Source organism: Kogia breviceps, chromosome 2 (genome assembly GCF_026419965.1).
Source record: "Kogia breviceps isolate mKogBre1 chromosome 2, mKogBre1 haplotype 1, whole genome shotgun sequence".
Taxonomy (NCBI): domain Eukaryota; kingdom Metazoa; phylum Chordata; class Mammalia; order Artiodactyla; family Physeteridae; genus Kogia; species Kogia breviceps.
This window is the reverse complement of record NC_081311.1, coordinates 106,909,784-106,925,235: the sequence shown is the minus strand read 5'-3', so window position 1 is coordinate 106,925,235 and position 15,452 is coordinate 106,909,784. Positions and strand designations below refer to the sequence as shown.

The 15,452-nt window shown below is 36.2% G+C and overlaps 1 protein-coding gene and 1 long non-coding RNA gene across 4 annotated transcripts in view; one reads left to right on the top strand and one right to left on the bottom strand.

Moving 5' to 3' along the window:
- Positions 1-15,452, top strand: part of LOC131750781 (uncharacterized) — a 127,635-nt gene that overhangs the window by 22,153 nt on the left and 90,030 nt on the right. Inside the window, exon 1 of one of the 2 annotated variants that reach the window (XR_010839102.1) lies at positions 14,944-15,014. The exons of the other annotated variant lie outside the window; for it this stretch is intronic. This is a non-coding gene — a long non-coding RNA (uncharacterized lncRNA). Of the gene's footprint in view, positions 1-14,943; positions 15,015-15,452 lie in introns of those variants that run through there. 2 annotated transcript variants of the gene reach the window in all.
- ACMSD (aminocarboxymuconate semialdehyde decarboxylase) overlaps positions 1-15,452 on the bottom strand; it is a 63,257-nt gene that overhangs the window by 1,235 nt on the left and 46,570 nt on the right. For both annotated transcript variants that reach the window (XM_059053695.1, XM_059053696.1), the window contains one exon: positions 3,407-3,505. In XM_059053695.1, coding sequence (XP_058909678.1) covers positions 3,407-3,505 — 99 coding nt within the window. The remainder of the gene's footprint in view (positions 1-3,406; positions 3,506-15,452) is intronic.

Genomic DNA, 15,452 nt, shown 5'->3' with positions numbered 1-15,452 from the left:
CTCGGTATATGTGTTGTCCTTTCACATGGCCCTGAATAAAAAGTAAGCTCTTTGGGAGCAAGAAAAGTGATACAGATGAAGAGTCTCAGAAAATTGTACAAGTATGTACATTTATAAATTTCACATGAGAAAAAGACTGCCGAGTTTTTTTTCACTTTCTCCCCAGCTATAGATCAGATCATCTCCACAGAAAGAACTCCTGTGATTTGAGGGGTAATTTTGTGATACCCTAATTGATATATATCCCGCTTGCAAAAGGCAGGTACGTAACTGAGGGTGGAAGGAAACATGTATGGTGTCGTGTAATATCCGTACCATTAGTGTGTATCTATATATCATGACCACTTCAGGGTTCTCACACAGCCTTGCAGAGTGGGTAATTTGAGGCAGGGACCTTTTAAGGTTCTTCCCAGATTCACACTTGAGCCATCCTCCTCTAAAGGAAGATTCAGAAGTGACTGTTGCTGCTGTGAGAAACGATTTGCTTTTTAAAATAGGTTGGGTGGGGCTTTCCTGGTGGTGCAGTGGTTAAGAATCCGCCTGCCAATGCAGGGGACACGGGTTTGAGCCCTGGTCCGGGAAGATCCCACATGTCGCAGAGCAACTAAGACTGTGTGCCACAACTACTGAGTCCGCGTGCCACAACTACTGAAGCCCGTGTGCCTAGAGCCCGTGCTCCGCAACAAGAGAAGCCACTGCAATGAGAAGCCCGAGCACCACAACAAAGAGTAGCCCCTGCTTGCCACAACTAGAGAAAGCCCGCGCGCAGCAACGAAGACCCAAGGCAGCCAAAAATATATAAATAAATTTATTTTAAAAAAATAGGTTGGGGGGCTTCCCTGGTGGCGCAGTGGTTGGGAATCTGCCTGCCAGTGCAGGAGATGTGGGTTCAAGCCCTGGTCCCGGGGGATCCCACATGCTGCAGAGCAGCTAAGCCCATGCACCACAACTACTGAGCCTGTGCCCTAGAGCCTGCGAGCCACAACAAGAGAAGCCAGTGCAATGAGAAGCCCGCACACCGCAACGAAGAGTAGCCCCCGCTCGCCGCCACTAGAGAAAGCTGGCACGCAGCAACGAACACCCAACGCAGCCAAAAATGAATAAATAAATAAAAATAATAAAATAGGTTGGTACTGAGTATCCTTTGAAGGAGATACATTTTGGTGTGTTGGATGGAAACCTTATCCTGGAGTCCAGAGATTTGGGGTTGGGTCCATGTGCTGTAATCCAGCAGTTATATCCCTTTTTGCAAATCACTCAACCTGCAAGTCTCGTTTTTCTCCTCTGCATCTACATGGTGGAATGCATTTGCCTGACTATCTCCCAGGCTGGTTGTACTCATCAAATGGATTTATTTATTTCATTTAAAATTTTTTAGTGAAATTTTACCTTCATGTGGCTAAAAATTCAAAAGGTATAAAAATGTACATTTCCTTTCACTAGTGCTACCCAACCACTACTTTTTCTTTCCAGAGTTATCAGTTTCTTGTCTTTCTTCCAGAAATATTATATGAATATATATGCAGGTACTTATATGTAGGCTTATAATTTTTTTCACAAATGGATAGTATACCATACACAAATGGAAGTATACTATATGCAGTTTTTGCACCTTGCTTAACAATATATCTTAGAAATCGATTCTTAATATTTTTTATGGCTGTATAGAATCCATTGTATGGATATGTTATTATTTATTTATTCCCCTGTAGATTGTTTTTAGTTTTATTACAGACAATATTATAATGAGTAACCTTATACAGAATATCATGAATTTGTGACAATATAAAATTTCTATTCAAGATTTTCTGAAAACTTGAAAGTGATAAGCACATAAAATTAAATAACAAAAGGCATGTAATAATAATTATTACTCCATTAAAGTCTTAATCAGGATACTTGGGGTAATCTGGTTTCAGTTTAATTTTGGTTAATGTTATAGAAAGTTTTTCTTTTCTTAACCTTTGATATAAAAAGTAAAAAAAAAGTAGTATTGCTTACTACTTTAATAAGTATGTATTTAACAATTCAAGACTTTTAGTGCCTTAAGGTGAGTAAGTGCCAAAAGAGAAACTTCCTGTTGAAAAGCAGTCTGAGGTCTCCCAGTCAATAACTTGCAACTAGTCTATGTCAAAATGGACCCTTGGGACTTCCCTGGTGGTCCAGTGGTAAAGAATCCACCTTACAATGCAGAGGACGCAGGTTCGATCCCTGGTCAAGGAGCTAAGATCCCACATGCCGTTGGGCAGTTAAGCCTACGCACCACAACTACTGAGCTCGTGTGCCTCAACTAGAGAGCCTGTGTGCCGCAAACTACAGAGCCCACGTGCTCTGGAACCTTCACGCCACAACTGCAGAGCCCACGCGCCCTGGAGCCTGTGCGCCACAACTAGAGAAAAGCCCTGTACACCACAAGGAAAAGCTCGTGTGCCACAACAAAAGATCCCATATGCCTCAATGAAGATCCTTAGTGCCACAATAAGACCCTACGCAGCCAAAACTAAATAAAATAAATAATTAATAAATCTTAAAAAAAGAAAAAGGACCCTTGTTGGCATCTGTTCATGTACTTCAAGCCTACTGAGAAGATGTGATGAGCTAATATATCCTTAAAAATTAAAGCAGAGAATTAGAGTTGAAGAGAAATTTTGGATTCTAGTTTAGAAGAAAGCCAAGACTTATACAAAAGGACTATGACTAAAACTTTTGTAAGATTTGTTAAGAATTTATATATCCCTATGTTTTCATTTTTGGCCATCCCTGTCCCCTGGTAGTGATTGGCAGTGAAGTATTAGGAAGAACTTGTTTTGTTGGGGGTGGGTGTGGATGGGAAGGGGATGGCAAAAGAGAGGAAGTCTGGGGACACTGAGTCTCATTTTAACCTCGTTTTCGTTCAGGAGCCTGAGGGGCAGAATGAAAGTGGTAGCATTAAGGCACGTTTAGCCACTCGAAAAGCCAAATATTAAAAGAAAAATAAACATCCAGTTACTTGAGGGTTCTGGATCCTTGAGTTCTGTTAATCAAGACTTTAGTCTCAATATCCAAATAACTAGAATCATTACAACTTTTGAGATTGGTAGATTTGTAACAGAAATATTAAAGGAAAAATTTAGACATTTCTCTTATCCATCTAACATGCAAATCTAAATATATTATTATAATGTGCTTCTTTACCGTTCTCTTTCTTGGCTTTATGAATTTAGTTGTACTAGATTGACTTTCAGCATTTTAACTTTCCTTTGCCCTTTAATAGGTCAGCTATTTCTGGAGATCAAGTAACAGTTCTAGGAATATTAAGTGTAACGATTTCTCTGTTCTTTGCTATCACATAGCAAAGTGCTCTGAAACCAAACACAATTAGAGCAGGAAAATTCAGGAAGAAGATCATGAAGTAAAAGGCACATACCTTTGTTTCTGCATCAAATTCTTCCATGGATTCTATCAGTTTCCCAGGTTCCAGCTCACCTAATGGAAAGGGGTAATCGGTTCCCAAAATGACTTTATCCTGAAAAAAGAAAAAACACTTTTATCTCTAATTTTGTAGAACATCAAAGAACCTCTTGTAAACTTAATTGTACTTACATATTACAAGCACTCCTATGGTAAAATAACAAATTTCTTCCTGATTAATAGAAACAAACTGATCTAAAATTTTTAAGATTTAATGGCTTCAAAATTTATTCTGACATTATCTCCAGCAGGTGCCGCTATTAGGTCTCTTAAAGCTGAAAATCAACCCCCATCCTCCCTTGTTTTTTTTTAAGTAACTGAAATGCAGAATACTCAAATATAAGAAGCAGGCGTTTATTTAATAAAACATGCTGATGTCTTCAGATGAAATTAAGGATTCTATATTTCTTAAAATGATGCATTGCGGTTGACCTGCACAATTTTTGAAAATATACTGAAGTTTAAAAGGAAAACATAAAAAACAAACAACTGGATGAAAAGAAAAGAAACAAACAAACAAAAACCAACCAACCGCCCCCAAACAATCACCATCTCTATAAACTAGATTGTTGTTTGCTTTTTAATGATGTAGCTTTGAATTTCTATTTGACACTTTGTACAATAAAGCACACAGGCTTGTCTGTCTACAAATAAGTAAAGCACTATGTCAAGCAATGTGCTAAAATCTAGATTGCTCTGGTCAACAAAACAGAAATGGGGATAGAGAAAGATCAAGATAGCAGAGTAGGAAGATCCTGAGCTCACCTCCTGTCACACCTAAATTACAACTACTTACAGGCCAACTGTCTCTGAGAATGACCTGATGGCTAGCAGAAAAGATTTTTTTCCATAACTAAAGATATAAAGGAAGAACTACAACTTGACAGGTAGGGAGGTGGAGACATGGACTGTCAAGACCCACATTCCTGGCATGGTGACCCATAAGCAGGAAGAAAATCGCAACTGTGGAGGTTCTTCCTGAGGATCAAGGAGTCCAAGTCCCACACTGAGTTCACCAGCCTGGTGGTCCTGCACTGGGAAGACAAGCACCCAAAATATCTGGCTTTGAAAACCAGTGGGTGTTACGTTTAGGAGAGCTAGAGGCTGGAAACTGAGACTCCATCCTTAAAGGGCAGGTGCAAAAACTCGCTTGCTCCAAGTCCCAGAGCAGAAGCAGCCAAAAAAACACAACTTTGTATGGTGACAGATGATTACTAGACTTATTGTGGTGATTCATTTGTAATGTATAGAAATGTATCAAATCACTATGTTGTATACCTGAAATGAATATAACATTGTAAATCAACTATATTTTTTTAAAAGTACAATGAATAAGAATATGATATATTTTTGTAATGGAATAGTATACAGTGATAAATGAACAAATTTGGGGGAAAAAAATAGAAATGTTCCCTCTCCTTCGGAAACTCATAATCTAGTAAGAGAGACATTAAATCAAGAATCAATAATCGATCCATCTATCAGAATAAGAACATATTTTCAACCAGAAATTTTACTTCTAGAAAGTATCCCACCCATATGCATGTAATGGAAATACATCAAGGAAGTTAACTGCAACACTTGTAGTAGCAAAAGACTATCACACTAAATTGTAGCATATCCAAAAATAAAAAGGAATGAAGGATACTTGCATATGCTGTAATGAAATAATCACCAAGTTATATTATTAAGAGGAATGATCTTGTACAGCAGAAACTAAAACAACATTGTAAATCAACTGTACTCCAATAAAAAAATTGATTAATAAGAGAAAAGACATGATCTTGTAATTGAGAAAATAGAATATAATAACTGTCATATGGAATTTACTAAAGTTAATTCAAATAGCATATGATATCACATATGTGGAATCTTAAAAAATGGTACAAATGAACCTATTTACAAAACAGAAGTTGAGTCACAGATATAGAAAACAAACATGGTTATCAAGGGGGAAAGAGAGGGAAGGGATAAACTGGGAGATTGGGATTGACATATACATACTACTATATATAAAATAATAAGAACCTACTGTATAGTACAGGGAACTCTGTTCAATACTCTGTAATAGCCTATATGGGAATAGAATCTAAAAAGAATGGATATATGTGTATGTATAACTGACTCACTTTGCTGTACAGCAGAAAGTAACACGACATTGTAAATCAACTGTACTTCAATAAAAAAATTTTAAAAAGAGGAATGATCTTGAAGTTATATCGTGAAGGGGGGAAAACAAAGTCTAGGACAGTGTATCTGCTATGCTCATACTTCTGTTTCTACTAAGGGACCTATAGACACACAAATATATGTTTGTATGTATAAAGTCTATTTCACGAATGGTAGCCAAGAAACAAGTAACATTAGTTGTCTCCACAAATGAAGACTAGGATTCAGGGGTGTAGGAGATCCCCTCTCTTCTTTTTTTGAGATACAATTCACATACCATAAAATTCACCCTTTAAAAGTGTACAGTTCAGTGGGTTTTTGTATATTCATGAATTTGTGTAATCATTCCCACTATCTAATTCCAGAACATTTTTATCACCCCAAAGTAAACCCCATACTCATTAGCAGGCACTCCTTGTTACCTCCTTCCAGCCCCTGGAAAACAATAATTTACCTTCTGTAAAGGAGGTCCATGGAATTGCCTCTTCTGACATTTCATATGAATGGAATCAAACAGTATGTTGCCTTCTTTTCTCTTAGTGTATTGTTTTCAAGGTTTATCCATGTTGTAGCCTGAATCAGTACTTCATTCCTTTCTGGGCCAAATATTCCATTGTATAGATATACCACATTGTTGTTTATCCATTCATCAGATGATGGACATGTGGGTTGTTTCTACTTTTTGGGTGTTATGATATTGTTTCTCTGAACAATTGTATACAGAGAAGTTTTTGTATGAAAACGTTTTCACTTCTGCTGTGTATATACCTAGGAGTGGAGTTGCTGGATCATATGGTAAGTCCGTGTTTAACATTTTGAGAAACTATTTTTCACAGTGGCTGCAGCATTCTACATTCCCAACAGCAATGTATGATGGTCCCAATTTCTCCAAATCCTCACCAACACTTGTCATTATTCATCTTTTTGATGATGGCTATCATGGTGGGTGCAAAGTGGCATCTCACTCTGATTTTGATTTGCATTTCTATAATGACTAATTACATTGAACATCTTTCCATGTGCTTATTGGCCATTTGTATGTCTTTGGAGAAATATCTATTTATATCCTTTGTGTCTATTCAAGCCCATGTGTTTCCTTTTTATTGTTGAGTTGTAAGAGTTCTGTATATTTTCCAAATACTAGAGACTTATTAGACGTATGATTTACAACTATTTTCCTCATTCTGTGGGCTGTCTTTTTACTTCATTGGTTGTATCTTTTGAAGCATAAATTTTTAAATTTTGATGAATTTAATCTATTTTCTTTAGTTGCTTGTGGTTTTGGTGTCATATGCAAGACATTATTGCCTAAGAGGTCACGAAGATTTACAATTATGTTTTCTTCTACGAGTTTGTAGTTTAAGCTTTTCCCTTTAGGTCTTTGGTCCATTTTGAGTTAACTTTTGTGTATAAAGAAGAGATCCAACTTTATTATTATTATTTTTCTGTATGTGGATATTGTTATCCCACTATAATACATTGAAGAGACTATTCTTTCTTCATTGAATTGTATTGGTACCTTTGTTCAAACTACATTATTTTTTATGTCTGTCCTTAAGCCACTACCTCAGTTTTGATTACTGTGTGTATCTGTGTAGAAAATTTTGAAATTGAGACTGTGAGTCCTCCAATTTTGTTCTTCTTTTTCAAAATCATTTTGGCCATTCTGGGTCCCTTGCATTTCCATATGAATTTTAGGATCAGCTTGTCAATTCCTGCAAAAACAAAAAACAAACACGAAAACCCTGGATTTTTGATAGGGATTGCATTGAATCTGTAGATCAATGTGAGAAGTATTGCCGTTTAACAATATTAAATTTTCCAACCAATGAATATGGGATGTCTTTTATTTATTTAGGTCTTCTTTAATTTTCTTCAACAATGTTTTGTAATTTAGTGTCCAAATCTTACACTTCTTTAGTTGAATTTACTCCCAAGTATTTTATTCTTCTTGATGCCATTGTAAATGGAATTGTCTCCTCAATTTCATTTATGGATTATTCAATGCTAGTATATAGAAATACAGGTAATTTTTGTATATTTGTCTTGTATGTGTTGTATATATTTTGTATATTTATCCTACAACCTTACTGAATCTGTTTATTAGCCCTGAAGGTTTATTTGTGGATTCTCTAGGATTTTGTGTATAGAGTCATGTCTTCTGCAAATAATTTTGCTTCTTCCTTTCCAATTTTTATGCCTTTTATTTATTTTTCTTGCTTAATTTCCCTGGCTACAATCTCCAGTACAATGTTGAATATAAGTGGTAAGAGCAGAACCTTCAATCTTTTACCATTAGGCTGATATTAGTTGTGGGTTTTTCATAGATGTTCTTTATCAGGTTGAGGAAGTTTCTTTATACTCCTTTTTGAGTGTTTTCATCGTGAAAGACTATCAGTTTGTCGAGTGCTTTTCCTGCATTTATTGAGATGATCATGTAGTTTTTGTCCTTTATTAATATGGTGTATTGGTGTATTGACTGATTTTTTTGTGTTGAAACAATCTTTCATCTGTGGGATAAATCTCAATCGATCATGGTGTATAATTCTTATTATGTGTTGCTAGATTCAATTTAATAAATATTGTTGAGGAAATTCACATATATATTCATAAGGGATATTGGTCTGTAGTTTTCTTGTGATTTCTTTTTCTGGTTTTGGAGTATGCTGGCCTAATAGAATAAACTAAGAAGTGTTGCTTTCTTTTGTACTTTTTTGAAGAGTTTGTGAAGGATTGGTTGTAATTCTTTTTAAAAAATTTGATACAATTCAGCAGTAAAACCATCTAGTCCTGGGCTTTTCTTTGTGTAAGTTTTAAAATCACTGATTCAGTCTCTTTACTTATTATAAGTTTATTTAGATTTTCTATTTCATCTTGAGTCAGTTTCTGTAGTCTTTCTAGGAATTTCTTCATTTCATTTAGGTTATCAAATTTGTTAGCACACAGTTGCTCATTTTTTCTTATAATTCTTTTTATTTCTGTAAGGTCTCTAGTAATATCTTCCTCTTTCATTTCTAATTTTAACAATTGAATCCTCTCTTTATTTCTTGGTCAGTCTAGCTAAAGGTTTGCTAATTTTCTTGATCTTCTCAAAGATCCAAGTTTTGATTTTATTGATTTTCTTATTGTTTTTCTGTTCTCAATTTCTTTTATAACTGCTTTAGTATCTGCTATTTCCTTTCTTATGCTTATTTTGGGTTTAGCTTACTCTTCTTTTTCTAGTTTCTTAAGGTGGACATATAGGCTATTGATTTGAGATCTTTCTTCTTTTCCAATATAGGCATTTTAGAACTATAAATTTCCTACTAAGCACTGCTTTAGCTGCATTTCATGAGTTTTGGAATGTTTTGTTTTATATTATATTTGTATTAAATATTTTCTAATTTCCCTTGTGATTTCTTCTCTGTCTAGTGTCATTTCATTTCAGTCTGAAGGACATCCTCTAGCATTTCTTGTATGGCAAGTCTACTAGCATTGAATTCTCTTGGTTTTTGTTTATTTGAGAATAGCTTCATTTCTCCTTATTCTTGGAGGATAGTTTTGCTGGATATAGAGTGTTTTTGTTTTGTTTTTTATAAATTTATTTATTTATTTTTGGCTGCATTGAGTCTTCGTTGCTGTGCATGGGCTTTCTCTAGTTGCGGTGAGCGGGGGCTACTCTTTGTTGCAGTGCGCGGGCTTCTCACTGCGGTGGCTTCTCTTGTTGTGGAGCATGGGCTCTAGGCGCACGGGCTTCAGTAGTTGTGGCTCACGGGCTCTAGAGTGCAGGTTCAGTAGTTGTGTTGCACGGGCTTAGTTGCTTCACGGCATGTGGGATCTTCCCGGACCAGGGCTCGAACTAGTGTCCCCTGCATTGGCAGGCGGATTCTTAACCACTGCACCACCAGGGAAGCCCTGGATATAGAGTTTTTGACGTACAGGTTTTTGTGTGTGTGTGAGCTTTAAATATGTCTTCTACTGCCTACTGGCCTCCATAGTTTTTGCTGAGGGCTAAGGCTAGAGCCATAGGGAACATCAACACTGGTGGTGGAATGCTTGCAGGAATGCAAGACAGAGGGAGAATGTCCACAGGCAGAGAAAGCCAGTGAGGCAGAGAAGGAGAGACAGAAAAAAGTGGTATTAGAAAAAAATGCAATGAGAGATATTTGAAGGAGAAAGTGTTTGATAAGTAGTGCTTTAGAAGAGGATGAAAAAGATAAGGACTAAAGAGTCTCTGTTGGATTTGGCAGCCTTATTAAGTGTACTTTCAGTGGAGTGATGGAGAGAAAAACAGATGCACAGGATGAAAATGTAGATGAATGGTGAAAAAATGTTAAGTGTTGACTACACATATCTCTTAGCTTGGGTTTCTCTCGTCTTTGATTATCACTCTATTTGTGCCACTTGGGCAGTCTCATCTATAAAGAAAGATCTAGCTCCTAAGCCTCAAGTCCTGGGTATATGGCTACCTGATGGACACTTCCACTTGGCTGCCTTACAGGCAATTAAAACGCAACATGTTATCTAATGTTGAAGTCCTCATCTTCATATTTATGCAACATCATGTTCATTCTCATTCTCTTGTTCTCACTTTTGCATTCTCTTACTCTCCTCCCTCACCCCCTCACATCCTATCCACTTGCTCTCTGGATATCTTTTTTTACTCCTGTTTGTCCCCTGGAAGCTGACCTGTCTGTACTGTACAACAGGCTCCCTTGACCTCAGGTTTCTAGTTGGATTTAACTAGTGGGCAACATAGGCAGGAGATTAGAGAATGGAGGAAAGTGTTTATGCCCCAGATCCCTCCCTTTGGAGTCATCAACTTGGCTCCAACTAAAAATCTTGGCTCCTGTTAGCAGGCCCTTTTCACAGAGCCCTCTCTGTCTTTTGGTCCGGAATGGTAATGGAGTTTTCCATATCTTTGTAAATAATCCATTTATTAATTTTTTTCTCTAGTTTTCTCAATTCAGGTATGCCATCTTATTTCCTGCTGGAATCCTGAATGAGTCACACTATGTTCCAGTTATACCAAAATCTTTATAATTTTCTCACTTTACTAGGTTTTTCCTCTGGTTGGAATGTCCTATCCAGCCCCAAACTCCTATTTTTAATTGATTAATTGATTAATTAATGTGGTGGGGAACTTTTTATTTTGACAGAATTTCAAATGATTAGACAGAGAGAAATGTTGCAGGCTAATTCAGGGATCTGCCATATAACCTTTACCCAGATTCACCAATTGTTTATATTTTGCCCCCTTTTCTTTATTATTTTCTCTGTATAGATATTTGTGTATCTATACAGAAACCCACATTTTTCTGAACTGTATGCAAGTTGGAGACATTATGGCCCCTTACTCCTAAATAAATTAGAGTTTATTCCTAAGAAAAAAGATATTTTCTTATATAACCATAGTACAGTTCTTAAAATCAGAAAATTTATAAGTTGATATATATATAACATTATATCAATGTTATTATATACACACACACACGCACATATATATATATATATATACACACACATATATATAATATCACCAGTCCATACTCAAACTTTTGTCAGTTATCCCAACAGTGTGCTTCATAGCTAGTTATTTATTTCTGGTCCAAGATCCAGTTGGTAATCACATTAAATTTAGTTATCATGTCTCTGAAGTTTCCCTTAATTTGGAACAGGTAATTTTTTTTTTTTTTTTTTTTTTGGTCACTCTTGACTTGGATATTTTTGAAGAAGACTACAGTCAGTTATTTTACAGAATGTCCCTCTATTCTATTTTATAGAATTTTATAGAATGTCAGTTTGTGTTTTTTTGATCTTTCCTCATGATTACATACAAATTATGCATTTGGGGTAGAAATTTTACAGAAGTGATGTTATATCTTTTTCACTGCATCATATCAGGGGTACATGTTACCAGTTTGTCCCAATATTGGTGATGTTTGATCATTTAGTTAAGTGGGGACCCACCAGGTTTCTTTCCTATAAAGGCTGTTTTTTCCTTCATGATTAATAAGTAATTTGTAGGGAGACACTTTAAGATCAAATAAATATCTTGTTCCTTATCAAACTTTTACCCACTGGTTTTATCATTCAATAATGATTTTCTTACTCTTTTTTCTATACTAATTATAAGGAAGAGATTGTATCGTATATACATTTATGTATATAATTATATATGTTCATTTGTTTATTCATATATATAGTATATTTATTTATTTATATCATTCTAGACTTTATTCAATGGATTATAATCTATTACTATCATTGTTTATTTTGATGACCAGATCATCTCAGATTTGATCCGTGTGAACCCCTTCAACTTGACTCCTGTGTCCTTGTGCTTTTTCCGCACGATTTTTTGAGTACTTCCTTACTCTCAGGCACAAAAAGTTGTTCCATCTCATTTTGTGCTTTCACTGCTCTGGAATCAGCCTTTTCTCCAAGCACCCCAGCTTTCTTGTAGTAGAAAGTATCTAGAAACCAAGATCTGGGCACTAGATATGACAATTATTGCTGATGTGGAACTGTATATGAGTGTGTCTCTCTTGTCTTGTTTCTGTTCTTTGATTTTGGCTCTTATCTCTATTTTTTCTTTCTTTTTGTCTGCTTACTTTTTTAGTTTACTTTTCTCCCCGTCTAGTTTCTTAAAATGGAATCATAAATCATTGATTTTACACATTTCTTCTTTTCCTAATAGAAGCATTTAAACCTATACTTTTTAATTGAGGTATAATTGACATACCATATTATATTAGTTTCAGCTGTATAACATAATGGTTTGATATTTGTATATGCTGTGAAATGATCACCACAAGTCTAGTCAACATGTCACCAAACATAGGTTAGCATTCTTGATAAAATACTTGAGCAATTTTTTGATAGACTTTAATGAGCTTCAAAGCCCCTCCTAGGAAACCAGCTTAATTGGCTATTAGTCTTGAAACTAGTCAAGAACTTTAACCAATAATGCAAAAAGACTAGTTGTCCTTAACTAGATAGTCATCTTCTTTTTTAAAATCCAGTCTAACAATAATTGTCTAACCATTTTTCCCATAAAATGTCTTTGCCAAGATAGAATCTTTGAATTGGGATTTTCAGAAAGCCTCTTTGTTTGAAATAAAACTTTGACCTATGCTTATGATCAACCTGAGAGTGGCTTTGTGTGTTGAAGGAATGAAGGCTTGAATGTACAAAAGAGGAAAGTCTGATTGTTACTAGGCCTGAAATATTAAATGTATAAATGCTCTCAATTTGAGCTGAGGATAAATGACACTTTGATTTCTACTAGAAAAAAAGGATTTCCCTAGGTTTTATTAATACATTTACATGAAATAATGTGGGGAAGTATATAATAAAACTTAGAGGAAGGCCATGATCGACTCACAACTCTATCTCTAGATTCCTGTATTCATGTACTGCATTAAAACCAAGCAAATACACCTGCTGGTAGAAGCCCTAAAGACCCAAAGTTATGTCTCCTCACATCTGTGCCAACAGCTGATCTCATTCTGAACTGCCTGCTTGGTATTCTCTGGAGGTTCATTTGTCCTTATTTCTACACCTCTTGCTAAAAGTTGTTTACAATTCCAAAACACAACATAATTTTTAAAAGTCCCATGCTTATATTACATTTGTCAAGCACATTAACATGAAATTGAAACCTAGAAAATGATTTTTCTTTCTAGTCAGGATTCTTCCATTCACAGTATTACGGCCTTCTCAGATATAAATACATTTTAAGTGGGGAGGGGTCTGTTCTGTTCTAATGAGAAGAAAGCAAACGATTTTAAAGCCGAAATGAAAACCGCTCCTCTGCAATTCATTCTTCCTGGTTAAGACACTTCCCTGTTCTGCCTAACTTGAGTTTGAAAGCCTATTGTAGAACACCAAACTTATAGTTTGCCAGTATTTAATTATTATTTAATAGCTACTGTTCACAACTCCTCTCCATAGGAGGTTAATTATCCACTTGTGATAATCTGGTTTGTAAATTTTTCATACCTGTTATCTATCTATATACCTTTTATTGATACCTTCTGATAAACTTTTGACCATTTCTAACTTGCTAGTGATTTCTTAAGGGAGAGGGAAGTAGGCATAAAAAAACTGGAAGTGAAGTTCTTGTTAACTGCATTTATTGTTCAGAGAAGGGATAGTAGCAGGGAACGGGTGGGGAGAAGAGATTCCTTAAGAGGCAAACGGTCCTATAGAATGAAGGTCACATACTCCATCACTTGATACCAGTCCCTACTTGATAGATGCTTAATAAACACTTATTGAGTTAAAATTTTTTTAAAAAATAAATTTATTTTTATTACTTATTTTTGGCTGCGTTGGGTCTGTTGCTGCACGCGGGCTTTCTCTAGTTGCGGCGAGTGGGGCCTATTCTTCATTTCGGTGTGCAGGCTTCTCATTGCGGTGGCTTCTCTAGTTGCGGAGCACAGGCTCTAGGCCCGTGGGGTTCAGTAGTTGTGGCACACAGGCCCCGTAGTTGTGGTGCACGGGCTTAGCTGCTCTGCGGCATGTTGGATCTTCCTGGACCAGGGCTCAAACTCGTGTCCCCTGCATTGGCAGGCAGATTCTTAACCACTGCACCATGAGCAAAGTCCTAAAAATACTTTTTGTATTGCTATTTCTACCACCTGTTTTAATTGCAAATTGATTGTGATTTAAATGGATGCAGAGTCCTGGTTAAGGAAGCATAGCATATGGCCTTGGATGACTGTTGCCTCATTTCCCACTGATCCAAGCTCCCTGGTATACCCAAGACTCTTGTGACATCTCAGGCTCCCAAGTAACATACCTGTTCCTGGCCTCCCAAAAGCTAGAACTTTCTTCCTTCTTGTCTGTGATCCAGGATTCTGTTCCCTTGGGATTGACCATAATAATGAACCAATTTTTAAGGACATCTGTGCTACTGTAATATTTGACAACATCTACATTTTAGTAGGACCTTTCTAAAGACTCTATTAAACCCAAAGGAATAATTCTAATGGTAGGCATTTTAGGTAGCGTGGCTGCCTCTTCTAGGGTCCTAAAATTATACCTTTTCAACAGCCACTGGCTTCCTTTATTAGGCAGGAAATCAGTGGATAATCCTGATTGATTTCTCCATACCAACACTGCCCCAGTGTGTATTTTCCTTCCCAAAGCCAGCTGCACACACTCCCTATGAAGTCAAAGACTTACTGAGCTGATAATAATAGTAATTAATATTCCTGCCAGGGAAAAGAAATAAACTGCTCATCTGCTGGGCTGCATTAACTTTTTCACATTTTCAGGGAATGCTGCAAGCACTGAAAGATGTGGCTTACTGAAGAACCTCAAATAGTGGAAGAGAATTCATTTTTCTTCTGGAAAAGGAACGATTAACTATCTTCTCATTTAGCATATTTCATTAGTAGCATTTTGCAGTAAGTACAACACACCTGTATTATAACATAGTTTATTACAAAAATTCTAGTATATCAAGGATTCAGTTTGTTCCCTGAGACATAATTTCCTCTCTAAGGAGCCTGATTTAATTCAATCAATGTAGGGTAAGATTAGCCTTATACCCACAAGATCATTATATAAGTTACAAATATTAACTTAACACCTACTGTGCATAAAGCACTAACATTTGTACAGTCCTTTGGCATCGTGTTATATTAGCCTCTCCCATCAGCTTTGTCTGGTTATCATCTCCATTTTACAGTTGAGGAAACTGAGGCTGAGAGGGTAAGTGACTTGATATTAAAGGTCACCCAGCTAACAAGCAGTAGAGCCAGGACTTGAACTCTTTCTCACATCCCACAACTTTGTGAGAAGGTAGTAAGTTATATTCTTGTTCTCAGGAATCTTACAGGCAT